The 20099-nt window shown below is 48.0% G+C and overlaps 2 protein-coding genes and 1 long non-coding RNA gene across 3 annotated transcripts in view; 1 reads left to right on the forward strand and 2 right to left on the reverse strand.

Annotated features, from left to right (window-relative positions):
• LOC135388763 (zwei Ig domain protein zig-8-like) overlaps positions 1-20099 on the forward strand; it is a 240217-nt gene that overhangs the window by 134535 nt on the left and 85583 nt on the right. Inside the window, exon 2 of the mRNA XM_064618540.1 lies at positions 1950-2125. Coding sequence (XP_064474610.1) covers positions 1950-2125 — 176 coding nt within the window. The remainder of the gene's footprint in view (positions 1-1949; positions 2126-20099) is intronic.
• LOC135387693 (cell adhesion molecule Dscam1-like) lies at positions 3986-11479 on the reverse strand. Its single transcript, XM_064616792.1, is given in 9 exon segments — positions 3986-4205; positions 9922-9992; positions 9995-10086; positions 10089-10204; positions 10347-10608; positions 10611-10772; positions 10775-10798; positions 10801-11018; positions 11250-11479. Coding segments are annotated over 9 exon segments (1395 nt in total).
• LOC135388764 (uncharacterized) overlaps positions 12864-20099 on the reverse strand; it is a 146197-nt gene continuing 138961 nt past the window's right edge. Inside the window, exon 3 of the long non-coding RNA XR_010421507.1 lies at positions 12864-13153. This is a non-coding gene — a long non-coding RNA (uncharacterized LOC135388764). The remainder of the gene's footprint in view (positions 13154-20099) is intronic.

The following is a 20099-nucleotide window of genomic DNA, read 5'->3' on the forward strand; positions in this document are numbered from 1 at the left end:
CCTCGCTATGCCACCGGAATGAGTAGTAGACACAAAAACATGGCCTGTCCAACGTCTAAAGCAATGGGGCCAATGAAACGCAGGAATTGGAAGCCACCAAAGCTAGCCGGAAAAAAAAAAAGCAAGACGGATGGAGGATAGAGGATGAAGGGTGGAGATGCGTTGAGGGTGCATGAGTTCGTCGGGGAGAGCAAAGTATTAGATGGGCCGTTGAGCAAGACCTCCCTTCTGCAGAAAGAAGGCAAGGTTTCTTGCTTTAGCGGAACGTACAGCAGAGGGACCACCAGAGACACACACACAATTGACACAAAAAGGTGTACGCTCCACTCTGTCCTCCAATCAGAAGTGAGAGCCCTATCATTCACGGCAATGATTGGCGCAGAACCTGCTATGCGGTGAAGCTGTTTTTACTGTGTTCGAAAGGTGCGACCTTTACGCCACAGCCGTCTCTGCTTTACACCACACTCAACACCCCGTCAGACTGCTGCGGAGTCACGGTAAAAAACGACGACGCACAGCTTTCACAGTACTCTCTCCTACACTCTTTCCCGCTCACTCTTATATACGAACGTTTTATGCATTTAGAGGCATGTTTAGGCGCACATAATTCGAACGAACCTGTTGCAGACGATCACTGGCTAGTATACTGTCCCGCATATTGGCCTCTATACTCTCCTTTTGCGCTTTGCTATGCGGAGCAGAATGTATTTAAAAGTGGCCGCGTCGATGCTCAAAACCTTGCGGTAGACAAATGGGTCCTCGTGTCGTAGCTCCCGTAGAAAGCTATTTTGCAGACCGTACTCTTTCCTCAGCAACCATTCATTCGTCCATAGCTTCTTTAACCGCTTCTTTTCGTGTCAGCATTCACTATCGTCAATGAGAAAAGCAAGAGCCACAAATTTTCGCTTTCTTTCGTCCATTGTGTACCAAGCGCCGTGCACACAAAATTAATGCTGCAACGTTCAACCGCAGCGCGAACGTAATCCCCGGCCACGTAATCCGGCTACACACTATCTGTGTAGGTGTTCCAAAAGGGCGTAGCCTCAGCGCCTTATCATTTACCCCTCTCGCTCCTTCAGTCGCTGCGCCGTCAGAAAACACGCTCGTGTGAATACACGGTTACATGCTTAGATATGCGAAACGTCACGAAGAGATGTGTGTCTCACTTCTCGTCGAACGAATATACTCTGCATTTATGGGATGGTAACCGACAACAAATAAGCTAGGTGCTATCAAAATGAAAGCACGAGGGTCCAGTTGGTGTGATATACAATGTCCAATAAGAGCTTCGATGGTGAAACGCCACAACGGTCAGTTAACAGGAGCACTAAGCAGCACTAACAAATTGACCATTGACCTGCTGTAGCCCTGCCTATGGACAAATGAAGGAATAATGACAGAATTTTGAATTACAGTTAAGAGTAAGTGTGTAATGCCGAGGGCTACGTTTGTGACTGAACGCTATTTATGGTCATCAGCAGGTAGTAGCAGACATAAGGCATATTTACACTTTGAGTGTCACAATGCGGCTACTGGTACCATCAGTGTCATCACCAATTTACAACCATCGATTGATTGATTGATTTGTAAAAGAAAAAATGGAGATGTTAGTCCCGAGCCACTCGGGACTGGCTACTCCAGGACGCGTTATTCAGAAAAGAAAGAGAAACTACACAAATCTATACACTTTGAAACGGAGTGGATGAAAACACCTCCACAAAACTTGGCACCAAAAGCAACAGTGTAGGAGGGTTACAACCATCGATCATCATCACCATTGGTAAAATCACTTGATTAAAAGCACCAGAGTGAAAAACACGCACACAATGAGCACACAAAATTTGTGAAACGCAAACATCAATCAAAGCCCTATCCTCATTGCGTATTTTCAGTTTTGGGAATATGAGGTGATCACGCTAATGACAATGACTGTGCTTTCCTCTTCGCAGCTGTGGAAGCTAACGTCTGGCGGTGGCGGCGGTCGGTGGAGCTGGTTGCTGGCCGGCCTCTCTTCCCGGAGATTGAACAGCCTTCCTTCGACAATAGTACACCGACTGACGTCACCGCGCAACAAGGACAGACCGTTTACTTGCATTGTATCGTGACGAACCTCGGCGAAAAAGTGGTAAGTGCCCCCGACACCTGGGGGTCCTTTTCTTTGTGTTTCTCTTCCTGTACATATCCTGTCCTGTTGGCAACGCTCACGGAGCAGGACTGCTTAGTGCTTCGTACTTTGTACGTTATGTGCAGTCCGACGAGCCGACGGGGAGCGGTTACGAATATTTTAATTATGAGAGAGGAAATAGTCAAATAATGGTCGACTTGCTACAGCATAAAAAAAGAAGAAGAAGAAAAAGCAGACGACTAAGAAAATAAGCGTACAGCATTTTCCACAACCTTCAACGCGTAAACGGAGAGTTATTTTTATTTCTTTTGTAAATAAATTACCCTTTTGTAACGCTTCTGGTTGAATCAAAAGAGCCTATTCCACCTTCGTAATAACAGCCCTGAAAAAGATATATGCAAAGCACCCGTCTGAAGCAGCAGCAGCAGCATTCCCTGATGGTGTTTTCTGAAGAATAACCCGTTTAAAATGGGGCTCTTTGCACAGAACACCCTTCTGAATAGCGTTCAACCTACACCACGAAGGTGTTTGCCGTAGGAGAAGACAATTATTACTGCGTTAGACAACATTATTTATCGCGAAGGGAGAGGTTATTATGTATATCCAAGGAGAGTTATGCGATGCCGGAGTGCGTCACTGAATGTCTTGTATCGCTGGCACATGACAAGAAGGGATAGGGTGTTGGCTTATACATCGCATATGTAACAGATCGGGGTGTCCAGCTGGCACACTTTAAACAGAATCGATGGAGTCCGTCAATAGTAAAGCGGTTGCGACGCTTCGTGTCAAGTTATTACGGATAAGTATAAAATGCAATTATCTGCATTCCAAGTTTTACAGCAAATGGAGTTATTGGCGCCGAGAAGTTTGGGAGTCATCCCCTGGTGTCGACTGAACGAACGGTATCGTGGGGGTGATATTACCGTGCAGTATTCGCGCATTGCATTGCGTATCAAGGCATTACCCGTGTAAGAGGCTGCCCAGCGTTGATCTTTCCTGATAATGCATGATGAAAACGACATATGCGTTCCAAGTAAGTCGCATTTATTCCAATAAGATAGTTTTTACTGTAAGTCACAAAAACAAAACAGAAACCAGGATCCCCACCAAGAGGCGGCACAGTGGCGCCCCCTAGTGCAGATCTCGCCGCCAGCACCACCAGGTGTCTCCGCCAGTGAGGAAGCGCGAGAGAGGTCACGTGCTTACGATGGGAATGGCTTGACGGGTACGTGCGTTCAAGGGTTTATATCTGGCCAAGTTCGACACGTAGAAAAATAATAGATTTTTTCCTCAGTACTCTAGTGTGCAATACAATGTGTGCGTGATGTAATGAACCAAATCAATCAAAGTGCCACAACCCCTTCAAGGAGCACTCGATGAGGAACAGAGTCCTCCCGCCTCGATATATAGAGGAGATGGTGTTCCCTTACATGAGTCCTCACCGGCGATTACGGAATGTCATGTTCGTATAGCCTCACGCTAGGACGGTGCCGGTAGAACTGGCTATCTCTTCACCGTCATTCACGGACCGCACATCACTCCCCCCCACCGTCCCGGCCCCAGACGCGGAGCGGCACAGAGCTTGCGGTTGATGTCCGCGTCGGTACGCGGGGAGGAGAGAGAGGGGCGACACGTGGAAGAGGGACGGCTGGGCTTGGCGTCTTGTGCTTGAATTTGAGGTGCTGATCGGAGAGTGGCAGCGGAATCAGTGGTGCCGACGACCGCTGGGCGGGTTGAAGGGCCGAAGTGATCTAGTGAAGTGGCGACAGTACCGCGACCGATTCGTGAGCGATGCGCTCGGTCGTAGTGTTCCCGCGAGGAGAGTGCCGGGGAGGACCATCGTTAAACACGGGGAGGCCGTTAGCAGACCTCACTGTACCCTCCGTGCGGGTCCTCGGTGGAACGTTGGTCCCGGTAGCTCTTTACCACAACTGGATGAACTGCCAGCATCTTGTATCGAAGTCCGATGGCAAGGCAAGGCGGGCACGGTTTTGGGGGCTGGCATGGTTGTGCGGATGGTGCTGTGCAGTCGCCAGCGGTGTAGCGTGACCACTTTGCGAGTGTGACGCTCAGGAAGGTGCTGGTGGAACCCGGAAGAGTGCCATCGCGAGGAGTGTGGGGGCGTGACGCAGAGTGTGTAACTATGGTGAAGTGAGCAGCGAGATGGGCGAACCATGACGCTGAGCGTGCGTTCAGATAAAACGCGTTAAGTGGTTGCGTTGGCGTCGTCGCCTAGCGGTTCCTCGGAAAAACGATGCACCGGATCTGCAGTGATGACTTCGAATATGGTCTTGCGAAAATTCGGGATGGTACTGAGCCGAATTACGCCGAACATAGTGTTCTTTCGTCGGGTCACCAAATGCAGAGGACATGGTGTCTGTCTACATGAGTCGTGATCGGCGGTGATGGAATGTCGCAGTGGACAGATGCTCGTGGCCTCACGTTAGGGCGGTGCCGGTAGAACTGGCTGGCTGGCGTAGTGGGCGCGCGACAGCAGAGGCACGTCTTCATCGTAATGCACGGGCCGCCACAGATATATATCATCGGATGACGTAGTCCACCCTTCTGCCAATGGACTGTAGGTAATGTGTTGGCTCTTACAAAGCAGCCTTGTGGGTAAGGACATAAACAGAGAGCGATACATCATCATTTTTTAGGAGATAGCGAAACAGCAAATAAACTTTGAAGGGAAGTTAGAGAAAGCAATTCTTTGTTGCGTCCTTAATGCACACCAGTAGCGAACACGATCTATAGACTATAAAGCACTTCGGCTTTTACGTCGCGAAATGTTGCTCGTAGGCCTTCAATAGCGTTGCCTCTCTGGCAGCTGTTTGTATTGCGCGCAGCATAGAAGGGACACACTTTACGTCCTTTGTTGTGGTATCTATATTTAGTGGTAAAACGCACCACGTCATTGTCATCATTTCTTTGTTGTTATGTTGGTGACACATCCGCGATCGTGCGTGAAAAGAAGGGCGTACTTTTGTGTCCAAGTACAAGAGAACTCTGGTAACAGATGACAATAATGTGAAAGCTCGACCAAATACTTGCATTTGTTTGCCGTCCGCGAGCCGTTCAGTGGACTTCCCAGTAACCACAGGTGATGCTTCCATAGAGGACCGCGGAAAGAGGCGTTTTATTCTGGAAGCTATCGCTACACAAGGGGAGGGGGGTATATTTGTTAGAACAAAGAAAAAAATGGAGGAAAGGTCAGCCAGACGGGACGTCGGCTTGCTATTCCGAAAAGAGAAAAGAAAACTAAATAAAAGACGAATAAAATGAATAAAAAGAAAGGAAAAGAATTAGGAAATGAGGGACAAAGTAATAAACGGTGAAGGAAGGATGAGATAAATTAAAGAAAGAGATGACATTAGAAGAAGAAAAAAGATGAGGTTAATGCGTTGATGGTGAGGGTGGGGCACTGAAGAATGAGATGGCATGACTTGAGTTCACACGCTGTTCATGAGACCTGTGTCGGTCAGGAATCTCAAAACTGCTTTGGTCACAGACCGCTGTGTAGGATGTCGTACTGGGCCGAGCAGAGTGGTCAGAGAAAAGTCTGTGCACCGCTGTGTGTCGCAGCTCGAGTAGACGTCGTCTGAGCGTGGCTGGACTGGGGTAGAATCTGGGAGAGTCGAGGAGAAGACGTGGAATATCAGCTTCAACAGCGCAAGTGGAACATCTGGGCGAGTAGAGAAGACCCATTTTATAGAGGATCAGAGGTGTCCTGGCGATATTAAGTCGTAGTCGCTGTAGAATGGGCGCTTTTCGACGCGAGCAGTGGTGTGTGGCAACGAAATGCACCGACGGGTCGATGGATCGGAGATGGTCGTTCAATCGGACAGCGTCCTCTTGAAACTGCCGAGTGCCGCCGTGGCGGATTCGGCGTACTTGTAACCGACAAGCTGAGGCTAAAAGTGGTAGTGAACATTTATTGAAGATGACGTCCCGACATGCCCGACGTGCTAAGGTGTCTGCGCGGGTTTTCCGTGCAGGCCGGTGTGACTGGGTACCCATTGGAAACACAGGTTATGACCCGGGGATTGAAGTCGGTTGTATGTTGCGACTACCATGGTGACCACCACCTACCATACCACCTACCATACACCACCTATCATAGACCACCGATTCTTCTAGTATAATAATTTGCCAGAACTTCTAGCGCCGCCTTACTATCCGTGAAAACAGTTCACGCGCCAGGCGCTGATCCCGCAATGTGGTTCTACGAGGTCAGTATAGTGAAGAGCTCGGAGTCGGTAGATGACGTTTTGTAGGGGAGTTTCTGCGCCACTTGAAGGTTTTCATGTGGGATATAAAAGACTGCTGTTGATCCGCCTTGAGACACTGATCCATCGGTGTGCACAGGGAGTCGTTGAGACTAAGGTGAACTGAGGTGCTCCAGCGTTTGTTGATGAGCAACAACGGGAAGTACAGAGTTTTTCTTCAGAGGACCATGAATGTGGTCACATACAGGAGGCCTCCGAAGAGTCCACATTGGCGGGGCATAGAAACGCACTGATGGTGAGGTGGGGAGGCACAGTTTCAGGCGGTCATCAGCAATACCAAAGCTAAAGTCCGGGCAATCAACATCGATAAGCCGAAAATAATGGTAGGGGTGGTGTGTGAGGTACTGCGCATAACTCCGGAGTGTTTCCACATCTGGTAGGACGCCTGCCGGCATTTCGCGTGCCTTTGCCAGGACAGAGTAGGTCTCTGTCGTTCTGGGAACTCCCAAACAGACGCGTAGGCTTCGGGCCTGAATATTAAGAAGCTCACGGATACACCGGATACGTTGAGCCCGCAGGCTGTCCCGCAATGTGCATAGGATGAACGCTGTGTGCACGTGACGGAAGTCAGCGCATGAAGGGCACCACGACAATCCAGCAATGCAACGTAGAGCATTTGCAAAACCGCTGCTCTTGATGGCTATTGTTTCTACGTGCCAGGACCACGTCATGCCTCTGTCTAATGCCACGTGAAGGTATTTGTACTAAGGGATCCTACAAAACCCAAATGAAACCGAATATAAAAAAAGAGCGTCGTCATAGCTTCGACGAAGCGTATTCAGTCGGCAGTGCTTCGAGTGTTCTCTGAGAGAAGTACAAATCTCCACGGGTTACACCACGGGTCTCCTTACATTTGATAAACAGCGGAGATGGTAACCAGCCTGGTTAAACCATGAAGGTCATCACATATCCCTGCAGTGGATTCCAGGTCACTGCGGTCTAGGAGGCAATGACGAGGCTGACAGAGTAGCCGCGACTGCCCACGAGTCCCCGACAGCCGTGCCCATTGTGCTGTCGATAGGTGACAGAAGGGCCCTACTAACTGCATGGTTTCAACCCTTGGCTCTGCAGCAATGGCGCCGGGACATCACGGCTCAATCTCTCATGCATTCTGTAGACCCAAATTTGTCGTTTTCTTTCCCTGCCCGTCTATTACGCCATTTTACCTCCCTCCTGCGCAGACTCCGGCTCAATGTGGCTTTCACCCCGCAATTCAAGTGCATGATCAGATGCTGTGACACGGACCTCTGTTCCACCTGGGGTGTCGTGGCAACCGCTCAGCACATTCTTATGGAATGTTCACTCTACTGCCCGCTAAGGCGGATTCTGTGTGATGAGCTTGCCCGTATCAGCAAGGGGCCGCTCACATTAGCTGCACTCATTGGCCCCTATGAAGATTCTGTGCGACATCGTCGGGTTCTTCACCTGTTCATGGACTTCCTTTCGTCGACTGGATTGTTCCAGACGCTTTAGTTCTTTTTGTGTTTTCATCCTTCCTTCATCATCTTCACATAATGTTCCACGTGCAATGGGGTAGGGTACCGTACCACCGCGGTGAAACACCCCATCTCATCGTCATCATTTATTGTTGTTGTTGTTGTTGTCTGGTTCAACCGGCTGTTCTAGCACTAGGCACGTGTTCATGCTTCCTGAACTTGGGGATAAAAGAAAGCCAGAACATAAGGGCTAAGCTATCACATTGAGAAACCAGAGCATAAAGTACCGTAACAAATGAGGTGAACACTCTTATTAATGACGTGTTCTTTCACCGACGAAGGCTCTTCGCTCAATACGTTCCCCACTATGGGGGGGGGGGGGGAATATGTTTAATGCAAAGTAAGAAGAAGGAAAGGGAAAGGTTAGCCACGGTGTAGGCTTGCTATTCCCTAATGCTTTCAAGCAAACAGAAGAAAACAGCTCCAGTCATTTTGCTGCTATTTTCCACATTACTGCCAGGAAGTTAAAGTAGGCAGACAGGTAGCACGTAAGCCGCAGCCGTTGAATTTGCGCGCGACATACTATGAGGTTCATTGTATCGCACCCGTCACCCACCTGATGAAAGCTACTGGAAAACTGGTTCAAGCGTGCCTGAGATAAATCCCGGGAGTAGTGCGCTAATACATGTAATAGGTGAATCCTTTGGAAAGCCGTCCATAGACGGGTAGGACATCCACTGTCAACGTCTTACCGTACGCTGCGGTATACCAGGCAATGTAAGCCCTGAGCAGATGCCATACCTTTCACTTCATATTCACTTCACCATTGGACACGGCCGACCTGTCTTTTATACCTTAGCGACGTTGCCACGAAAATGTCATTATCGTCTCATGATATTCAGGTGTCTAGTGGCATTATTTATGAAGCCTGTGCCACACGTCATTTTGTAAGCCACACGTCGTAAGGCCCGTGCCACACGCGTCGATGCCGGCCCACTCACTCGGTAAAATATAAATGCTATTTCAAAAGATCCATCCTAGTTAAACATTTTGAAAATGCACGTCATATTCTCGAACATAATAATATCAAATGGGCAGAGCAGTTTTAATGTATTGTGAATGACACCGTCAGTTAATGCATTTGCCCACCGGTACCAAATCGAAAGCAACTAATACGGCGCCATCCTCAAGTTCTTTTGCGGTTGTCGGTGAAAATTTCTAACAACTTGGGACTTCTTTCCTGGAAAGATGTGTCAAATCACATTGTGTAGTACAGTACAAAGTGGTATTATGCAAACTAAAATTGTTACCCTGCGCTAACGATGGAGGCGAGCGTTTCATGGGCGAATGAGTTGCGGCGAACCCAGTAAGCGGAAAATGGCATTAAGGCAAACGCCATTAAAAGTGTACGTGTGGCACCGCACGAATGACAACATAACTTCACTCACTAAGGACTAAGGCCCGGTTTCACCAACGCCGATTAACATTTGAACCGAGATCAACTGTCCCTTAACTTGAATTTAGCGCTTAACTCCGCTTCGCTAAAGGGAGTTACTGTCACTGAAACATATTAATCACGTCATCCACTCACGCTTGTAAACAAAAAAAGAAAAAAAAAAGGAAAAAAAAAGGATAGAGTGTGAACTTCAAATTTTAGCCACCCATGATCTCTGTTCAAAGTTAACCAGAGTTGGTGAAACCGGGCCTATACTTAATGTCATTTTTGGTGCCCGTGTGGCAGGGTAGAAATTGCAAATCAACGAAAGAGGTGAAATAATGGTGATACAGAGTGACCTCAGTGTTCCCCTAGAAACCAATTCTGCTTAGACTCTTGTTGCGCGAGGAATGTAAGAGGTTCACTCTGTGACCAGGATGAGCGAGGAGAAACAATAAGACGGAACCGGGCGGCCGAAAAAGGGAGAACGAAAGCACGCACGCAGGCACCGGGAATCCGAGACGGAAAACCTGAGCGTTTCGTTGTCTTCTCCGAATTCCTACATTCCCGGGCGTGGAGGTGCAAGTCTGTGAAAATTGGGGAAGCGGATGAATCGTATAGCGAGTCTCAGGCACAGACATTGACGTCTGCTTGAGTTTCTTGACGGAAATACAAGCACTCACCAGGATGACAAGCACAGCCAAGCATACACTGCGCCCGCTGGCATCATTAATGCCATATTCAAGTACAGCGGAGCTTCCCCTTCAGCATTGGCTTGCAAACGTCTCGCAGCTATTCGTTCTATTGCTCCATGAGTATGGAGCTCGGGTCTCCGCGACCAAGCACATTGAAGGCCGCCACATACAGTTGATATATGAAGCCACTGTAAACGTTGGTGACCGTGTGAGCTCCAGCCACGTCCCTCCTTCTTGACTGCAGTGGATGTTATATCCTGTGAGATCAATGCTGGGCTTCATGACTCATTTTAATGGCAAGGTGGTGTCGTCCGTCACTGCTGTCACTTGATATATGCGGAGCCACTGTAAAGGTCGGTGTCCGTGTGCGTGTCGGCAGTCTTAACGATGGGGTTCTTAAGGGACGGCCCTCCTTCTTGACGGTAGTAGATATTAACCTCTGTGAGTTCACTGCTGGACTTCATGGCCCATTTTAATGACAAGGTACCGGCCGCGACTGCTGTCACAAACAATTTCGGAGCCTCGGGAACATCACCATCCATCGTTTTCGCAATCTTCTCCTCCGGGGCTGGTTCGGCTCACGCGCTGTTGCAGGTATTGATTATAAAAGCATACTCAGTGTCCCTCTGAGTCCACTAAGGGGGTGCTTGTGGCTGACGTTATTGGACGCTTCCACACGGCGGTAGGAGAATGGGAGTTCCGAATCTCGGTGACGATAACCTATGCAGTAGCCCTACAGGTTGCCGTTCCAAAGTTCCTGGAGAGGTGCCTTCCGTGAGACAAATGTTATGATCTTTTCATTTCAACGAGGATGTCTACAAGGGCCCTCGTTCGCCTATGTGAAAAACAACCGTTCTGGAGGGTTCTCCGCGTCCTAGGGCGTTCTCTGCGATCATGTTGAGCACGTACGTTGTCCCGGGCAGCAGTTCCCGTATCATGGCAGAGTTCCTGGAACCTGTTACTTCCAGTTCTCGTAGGCGGTGCGCCGTGCCATGGCGCCTCCAATGCTGGACGATGTACTTTGATATTTGAGTGTTACCGCTAGACTTTTTGAAAAAAAGGTGGAATAGTTACATCTTTTAGGAGGTAATAGTTGTCACATATGTTGTGCCTAAAAGGTTGCAAACTTCTACTACCTACCTCACTCTCGGGTTGTCCGCCAACCATTGCCACGAATGATAGGGTTACCGCTTCGGATTCGGTGAGCGACGGGGCGTACGCCTTTTTGTAGCAATTTGGATATACGATAATTTCTTTTTACCACCCTTTTACATCCTTTTTTCTTAGAGTGTATAAGACGTGCTCCACGTGACACTTGCAGAGCGGCATCATACGACCCAGATCCGAACATCCTGAGGTGGACCAGGTAGTTCTTGCTTGACGAGCATGACTTCGCGGTCGTCCTTGCCGTACTTGTTTTCGGTGCGGCCGGTGTAGAGTGCTCTGTCGTTGCGCTCTGTATAGTAGATGACCATTTCCGATATCAGGTCGTCTGGCGTCATCGTCGCCTCGCAATGTTGTGCTTCTTCAATCGAACGTTTCCCTTGAACAAGGGGATAGAAATTGGCTGGCCGCCATGCGTTTGGTATTGGTATCGTGGTGACTTCGCATCGGATCGAGACTGGGAGGTACCCAGGTTCGAATCCCGGGGCCGGCTGTGATGTCTGGGGTTTTTCCTGGGTTTTTCCTCAGACGCTTTCAGACATATGTCGGCACAGTTCCCTTAGAAGTCGGCCCAGGACACACATTCCCCCAGGGCGTCAGTCGTGACGTTGCCTACATCTGTGAGGCCGACAACGGCGAGCCCTTTCACCATCACCACCACCACCACCGCATCGGCGTGCCGTGACCACGGAGTTCTTTTCCTCGAATCTGAGGGGCCAGTCTCAACGGAAGCCGGACAGTGTAACAAAGGTTGGCTGGTCGCGCGTTTTCGTAGAAGCGTTGTGCGACCAGCTGGTCGCCCGATGTCACGGGGTGGGGATAGTTCTCAATTCCAGTTGATATATGTGTGTTGCCCTCACAGACACAATACGCACGTGTCCCCTACTGCATTACCTACGCTATCATTAGAGTCGTCGCAACCTTAAGACCAACATCGCTTGGGAGAGGTTTTGGGATGCTCAGTATTGACACACTTCAGAGTGCGCCCTAAAGCTGTATGTACATATTATACACGCCTGTAATCATACGTGTGTGACTATTTGAGTGTGTTTGAGCGGGCTTCAAATGAATCATGGCAACTGAATGATTGAGTGAGCTTGCTTTCCTGCACAGGAGAAGTAGGTTCTCTTCCCAGGGAACAAGTTTCTCGCTCCATTCACATTGCAGTTCGCGTTGTTTTGTTCAGATGCGATGCCGCTGAAAATGTCGTAGTGAGAACCCCCACAAGACATTACCACCGCGCTGTAGTTATCATGGTAACATAGATGCTGTACGTATTTCTCGGAAAGCAACAGGCAGGGAAACAGCATTCTCCAGCATTCATCTCCGGAAGGAGAAGAAAGAAGGAGTAAAAGCCGTGGTTTGATTCGGCCCATGGGAATCGACACCCTCGAGCCATAGCCGTAAAGACAATCGTTTCTAGTGTCTTGCTCGTTCCTCCACTTTATCTTGCGTAGCTCATGCTTTCAACCGCTATTTGTCTTCGTGGTGACGCTACCTTAACGTCTCACAATGACACGCTTAATATGTATAGTCGCGCACAGGCTGATTTATAGGTGGCCTCTTAGAAGAAATAAAAAGTTGTTTACTCGGGCATTCGGGCTTATTACACGTTTACAAGAGGAAAATGTATGACTGCACACATATTGAATACTTTGCAACATACAGGGTTTGTCACTTGAAAACCAAGGTATACAGTACATCAAAAACAAGGTGAAGAAGCACTGTCACACGCTTTCTTATGCTGTTCCGAGTCGTCGCGCAAAATAGTTCAATTAAGTTCGCAGCCAATAATCCATGAATCAATTTGATAGCCAGAGGCTTTCCAGTTGTGCCGTCACAATCCGTCGCTACCGCTTCCTTCTTTTTCTTCTTCTTCTTCTTTTTTTTTTTCTGCTCTACATGGAAGCCACTGATTCGAAATGTTTCGTTTTACAGTACTCACTTCGTTTTACCGTATCTCATCACTGTCTTCAATCACATTCATCTCGGTATCGCACTAGCATGATGTCCTGAAAGAAAAAAAAAGCAAGAAATGAAATAAAAGTAGCAGCTCATGTTTATGGTAAAAGCTGTAAAAGCGAATCTGGACGCGAACATGCAGTGTGCTTTTCTTGGTCATCTAAATAACTATATACGAAGCGCAGTTGCATCAAAGTTTCCACATGACATCTGCAGGTACGTTGCAGCCTATTATATCTATGATATCAAAATCAGTTTAGGGACCTCAGGTTGTCCCTCTGAAGATTTTTTTTTTTTTTGTTTCGTAACAAATGGCAACGAAATATTTGGTATGTGTGTGCGCGCGTGCTTTTACTGTGTCTCCTGTTAACTAAGGACGCGCTGACTAAATTTGAGGAGTCACATGCAACAGCACTATCCTCGGTACGAGGACCCACACCCTTGTATTTGTCTAAATTTTTATGGTACGCCTTGGGAGCCTTAGGCAATAGTTATACGCCTAGAGCATTGTAATAAATATGGAATATATAATGTTTACTACCTAGGAATCTCCGGACTGATATGTTGAAAATAGAGAGGGAGAAAAAAAGAAACGTCTAAAAATGTTCATAAACATGATCAATATGATGATCGAAATCTCGGCTCTTATCGTTACGTATGTGCCTCAAAGTTTCCTTTCGAACTGCTCTTTCATCGAGCGGCATACTTCTTTGCGAAGAATTCTTCTGATGCGTATCGACAGAAAGCATATTCTTTCTTTCCCGCATCGAAGCAATGTGGAACACTTACCTCCAGGGAAGAAATAACAGGTGGAAGAGAACAAAAAGCATACAGCGGATGTTTCACAAAAATTCCAGAGCTGAAGAATTCAGAAACGGTTGAGGCCGTCGAACAACTTTCTTTTTGGTAAACATCACTGAATGATTTACCAGAAGGTGACCAGTGAGTGCCTCATTTGCATTTACGTTTATTAATTAAATAAAAATTCTGACTTTTAAGTTTTACTTCGGACGGTTAATTTCGGCATCTGTACCGTGGTGACCGGGACCTTTAAGCGAAAAATATTATAGAAAAAACCCGCTTTGACAGTTAGTGATATTTTCGAGCAAATAATTGGCGGTTTACATATTCCTGCGGAGTAGAGCCGGAATGCGCTCTTTCGCTCAGCTGTCAGGTTCCGAAAATTGCGTGTTCGTCCTCCTGGATCACACAAGGTGGGTGACGGAAGATAAGGAACGGTCACAAGAGACGCTTAGGTATATTCGTTGTCCTTCCCTACCCTGCAGGCACAGCTTGCTGCAACGTTAACTTGAACGCAGCTTCGCCCTAAGGAGGGGGGAGGTGCGAGACACACACAGACACACACACATAAATACGATGATGATGTGGTGGGTCATTCTCCGCCGTTATGGCGGTACACTGCCCCATTGCGCTTGTGGAATGGATGAGAGGGTGATGATGATGGGAAGGTGTCGTATTCGAGTTCGTCCATTAGTCCAGTGCTGGAGAGGAACTCAGCAACAGCTCGTAGGCGTTGCATCAGATGTGAAGGGTCCGACCATGGCCCGAGAATTTTGGCTAAGTCGAACTGGCTTTGATCGACGCGTTGGAGAGCAGGTTCCATGAGGCCGCGCTCGCGATCTTACTGTCCGCAGACCAGGAGGACGTGATGGAGGTCACCGCGCACACCACACGTGGAACAGAGGCTGGACGCGCCGACACCGAGGAAGTGTTTGAAAGCCGGTGTAAAAGCAACATTAAGTCTCATGCGGTGGAATAGTGTGGTAAAGAAACGCGGCATTCGGCGGGGGAGAGTAAGAGACAATGTTGGGTCAACGGAGTAAAGCAGAAAGTGGGTGGTGATGTCACGAGACACCCTAGCGCTGCTTAGGAGAAATGAAGGGAGATAATGTTTGGACGGTGTTACTTGTGTTACAAGGGTGCCCCCTATCGTGTTACAGGTGTGCATGACGGAGGCCCCTGTAACACGAGTGGGATAGTTCAAACTTTATCTCTCTGTATTTCTCCTAAGAACCGCTAGGGTGTCTCTCGCCACACTCTGCACAATGCCGTGTATTAAAAGGGAGTATAGCCATTAATGGGACCTGCATATACCTGAGGCTCCAGCCACTTTTTGAGGTATCTAGCCAATCACAGGTCGAAATACAGTTCCCTATTATTTCAGGCCATCCAGTACTTATACCTCACCCTTATTTACTCGGCACCACCATTTTTGAGAAACTCGATTGATTTGGATTGAAATTTATATCAGGTGACAGACCATTTTACGCCCACTTTTATGAACGCCATCTGCATGATTGGCCAGGAGAGCGGTAGAACCGCTTCTTCGTAGCAGACGGCGGCCAGTATGAACTTTTAATTCACGTAACGTAAGTAGATTGAATCGAAAATGCGCAAAGATGCATGTATAAATACAATTGAATTATATAAAGCAAAACCTTACGCATTAGGGGCGTCTTTCTTGCTATTTTCTTGCGAAAGCGGTCTTAACTATGCCTAACGGTAGCGACGAAATATCTCATTCTCGCGTAAATATTGATGGCGGAGCGAAAATTGAAGCTACTTTTGCAAATGGGTACGTGAGGATATATACTCCACCATGAAATTAAAGTAGTCTGTGCTTTATTTTATTTTTTTTTTGTCACGAAATCACCGCTTCGTCGTTTCGAGCACCATCCTCCATCTTGGAGAAATTTTGGTGTCATGGTGGCCCCCACGGAAAACGGCAACGAATGAAGGGCGCCCAAGTTTGATTGATTGAGCCTCGATTTTAGGCTCCTCCTAATGGCCAGACTCCACTTTTAATACACAGCACTGACTCTGCAGGGCGAAGCTGCGTTCAAGTTAACGTTGCAGCAAGCTGTACGGCAAGCTGCGGCTGGCAGCTGTCGTTGAGTAGGCGAGATAATCGTAAACATGACCAATGCGTCCTGAACGTTGTCTAAAAAAAATCAGGTAAAAAAGGAACGCTTTCCTACGGCTCTTCATAATTCGTCACCCCCGTGTGTTAACCAAGGCGGATAAACACGCAACGGAGAGGCGGATAGCTGAGTTAACGATCTAATTTGCCGCGCTACTCCGCACAAGAAATACGAAAACCGAAACCAATTAATTACAGTTGGCATTACAAACTACTCGAAAAAAAAATACTAACTATATCGATGCGGTTTCTTTTCTGGAATATTTTTCGCTCAAGGTCCTAATCGCTATGGCACAGGTGTTGAAAGCGTCCGAAGGAAACTTTAAAAGTTAGGAGATTTATTGAATTAATGATCGTATGCAAATGAGACACTCACTGCTCAGCTCTTGGTCGATGCCTCAAGGATATTTACTAAAAAGAAGAAGAAAAAAATAATAAGAAGAAGCTCTTCTATAGCGCTTCGTTAGCCGTTTCGGAATTATGCAGCTAGGGAATTTTCGTAAAGCATCCTGTGCGTAAAACGCAAGGCAAACTTGTCGAGCGCGACAGAATGTCACACGAGGTATAATACATGTAGGAAATCTGGATGCTGGTGACCAGATGGTGAAGCGGCTGGATCCCGGCCGACGGCGGTAGCAATGTGAGGGAAGCAAACATTGCTTTCAGCGCCGTGCGTCGGAACTTTCCGGCGCACGTCAAAAGAATCCTATGTAGTCTTAACTATCCGTAGTCTTCCTTTTGTTTTGCTTTTGGGAACAGCAAGCATACATAATGGCTAACCTCCCCCCCCCCTTTCTTTTATCAGCATTAAACATATCCCCCACCCCCGCAGTCCTATAACCTGCGGCACGTGCAGCATGTCGCCACACAAATAGGCTTAACACAGTATTATTAGATGGTGATAGATGAGCTACAACAGAACTTCACCGCATAGCACTCTGTGTGCCAACCACTGCCACGAATGATAGGGTTATCGCCTGTGATTCGAGGAGAGAAGGGGGCGTACGCCTTTTTGTGGCAATTTGGATATATGATAATTGCCACAAAAAGGCGTACTCCCTCCTTTCTCCTCGAATCAGAAGCGATAACCCTATCATTCGTAGCAATGGTTGGAGCACAGCGTGCTATGCGGTGAAGATCTGTTTTTAGAGTGTAAGAGGACCGCTGAAATCGAAAAACCAAGCCGGAGGCGCATTACAGTATCCCAGCAGAGTGACGGAACAGAACAGAGCCTGCAGGGGGCTGGCTCATGATGCTGGATTGACCTGTAGCCAAGGATCTTGAGACATCGTATTGTTACTATTCTCAAATCTAGCTGGGCTAATCTGAATGTGAGAGGCTTTTTCTACGTTTGGGGACACAACAGGAAGAGGCGTGGCGTTTACTTCGTAACCACAGGAGGGCTGCACACGCTGTAATTCGGTGGTGAAATCTACCTCGGCTTGCAAAGAGGCCGGCCACTGAAGGAGTCGTTCAAGCAGGGTCGGTGGAGAAGACGAGAGATGGTGGGAGCCAGTACTCCAGCCCAGCGAATCGATTTTCTACGGGAGAGTGACTGTCTTGAATCACAAATGAGCTAGTGTTCGCCGCACCACGTGTTCTATGTTCTGCAGATCCCCATTGTTGTGAGCTCGTCTCCTCCCAGCATCACCCCGCTGATTACCAAGAATTTCACAGTGATCTAAAGGATACACTAGAAAGGAATACGCTGGCCGCTCAGAGTAACTCATGAGTCGGTGCACCTGAGGGCGAGAGTATCTGTTGCCACTGAAGAACAGAAACAGCTTGAATTCCCGTCCTGCAATCACTGTTAACGACCTACCCTGCCGGGAGGGGGGAGGGGGTGATATGATTAGTACTGAAGAAAGAAAGGGAAGAAAGGTTAGTCAGGCGTAGGCCGACTTGTTTATTCCTTTAAAAAAAAGAAAACAAAAGCAAACAAATACAAACACGCACGTACACAAAAGGGGGACTTAGAGGCTGGTTGAGAGGCCGGAGGCATCAAGAAAGCTCAAGAGGGCTATCGTAACCGCCCCCTGGTTGTGCAAGACATGCCGAGGGAGGACATGGGGGCTAGTTGAATGTAGGAAGTCACTGAAAAGGTTACCTAGGGCTGCGTCAGATGACGCAACCCCAGAGGTCATTGGGGAGGTGTGTTAGCTGAGCTCATTTGGTGCAGCCCTAGACGGGTAATCCAGAAGATGTGGGTTCGAGTCGTGCAGCTAGCTAACCTTTTCAGTTACTTCCTGCTTTCCTCGTTCATTGTTCTTGGGCACTTGAGGCCGGAAACCATTTCGATATCTAATCTTCGAATGACGAACGCACACATCGAATCTGTTGTGTCGCCGTCTGTATAGACGAAACTTCTGTTGTCGTTTCTTGGCTCAAGACGGAGATGACGGAGAACTCTCGGCGAAGTGTCCTTGTTTGTGTAACGACTGGGAATATCCACACAGGTTTACGGACCCCATACAACCAAGGCGACGGTGCTCCGGAGTGAAGTTAGCAACCAGCATTGGAAGTCCGTTCAACCAATATATTGATTGTTTTTCACGGCAGAAGAAGCAACATCTGTATCTTGATGCGCCTGACTCAATATGGTTGAGGAAGTCAGCGCCCGTGTGTGCTTTCTCCCCCGTTGTGAACATATCAGTACTGATTCGTGAACGGCCCACAATACGGGTGCTGAAGTAGGCGTACGTCCCCTAATGCGAACACACACCATTAGCGCCGTATCAGACAACATTAATCAACGTTTCTTGTCCATCTGTCAATGAACTATTTGCAATTTAGCACGCAGACTGCCGATGATCGAATGGTGTTGTGCAGACAGGTGCGCGCCACAGAGAATTCTCATTATCGAAAGCATCCCTCTCTCTCTCCTGCATTGTTTTAGTTTAGTTCACTCAAGAGAAAAACAGACAGATCCCCCACGCGCGCGCGCGTGTGTGTGAAGTTCAAATACACGGAGAGCTTGATCACATGCAGTTATGAGGACCTGCTACTCCGCATTGGTTTACTGCAACACATGCGTCACTGGGACACTGGTTATGTCACGCTCAAAGAATAATAGTCACACAGAGTCGCGGTCAAGGACGAGAAACCCATCCCGTGTCCCTCAGGCATTGTATATCAATGTATCAATCCCTGTTTCACACTGCTTCTGCAACTACTACATTCCATGACCTGCACAAATTGTTTGCATTCGAAAATGGAGGACCTGTCTTGTCAGTATCACATCATTATCATTCGCGTAGTTTGCTGTCACAGCATGTTTCAACCACCTTAATCACACCGCCACTTGCACATGCAGCAGTGCACACTGGACCGGTTCTTCTATGCTCCAGAACACCGGTACATGCTAAATGTAACGCACAAGCTTATGAGCTTGCACTGAACGTTAGCTTAATTGCCTGTGAAGGAACCTGTATTTGCTGGCTGTGTGTGTTTTCGGACGCAGAGCAGCGGTGAAATTCGAGCGACGCATTTCAGGTTGTAGTACACTCTTAAAAATGAACTTCACCACATAGCACGCTCCTACCCAACCATCATCCCGAATGACAACGTTCTCGCCCCCGATTTGTTGAAAACGAGAGGCGGAGCCTATTTTGTGCCCATTATGTACGGCACAAAGTAGGCTCCGCCTCTCGTTTTCAACAAATCGGGGGCGAGAGCGTTGTCATTCGGGGTGATGGTTGGGTAGGAGCGTGCTATGTGGTGAAGTTCATTTTTAAGAGTGTAGGCTAAAAAATACAGATAGAAAAACGGCAAAGACTGAATTCACCACAACCTGGCATAAATTCTGAACTGAGAGACGTTCACAGGTTCTGAACAACGCCAGGCTATTAGGGAGTAGCACAACTCCAATACTAAGTTCAGATATTCTCAGCTTGTCGTTGGAAGTGCTATACGGTGCTCACAATCTTAGGTGCTTGCCGATGGCTGGCTAGTTTATCGCGTGTTGAGCTACGTTCTTCTGCCCACGGCGTCCACATAATGTTTCAATCAACTTCGACTCGCCAGCAAAGAGACGCGAACATTTCGCAGCGAAAATT

This window comes from Ornithodoros turicata, chromosome 3 (assembly GCF_037126465.1).
Source record: "Ornithodoros turicata isolate Travis chromosome 3, ASM3712646v1, whole genome shotgun sequence".
NCBI classification, from domain to species: Eukaryota; Metazoa; Arthropoda; class Arachnida; order Ixodida; family Argasidae; genus Ornithodoros; species Ornithodoros turicata.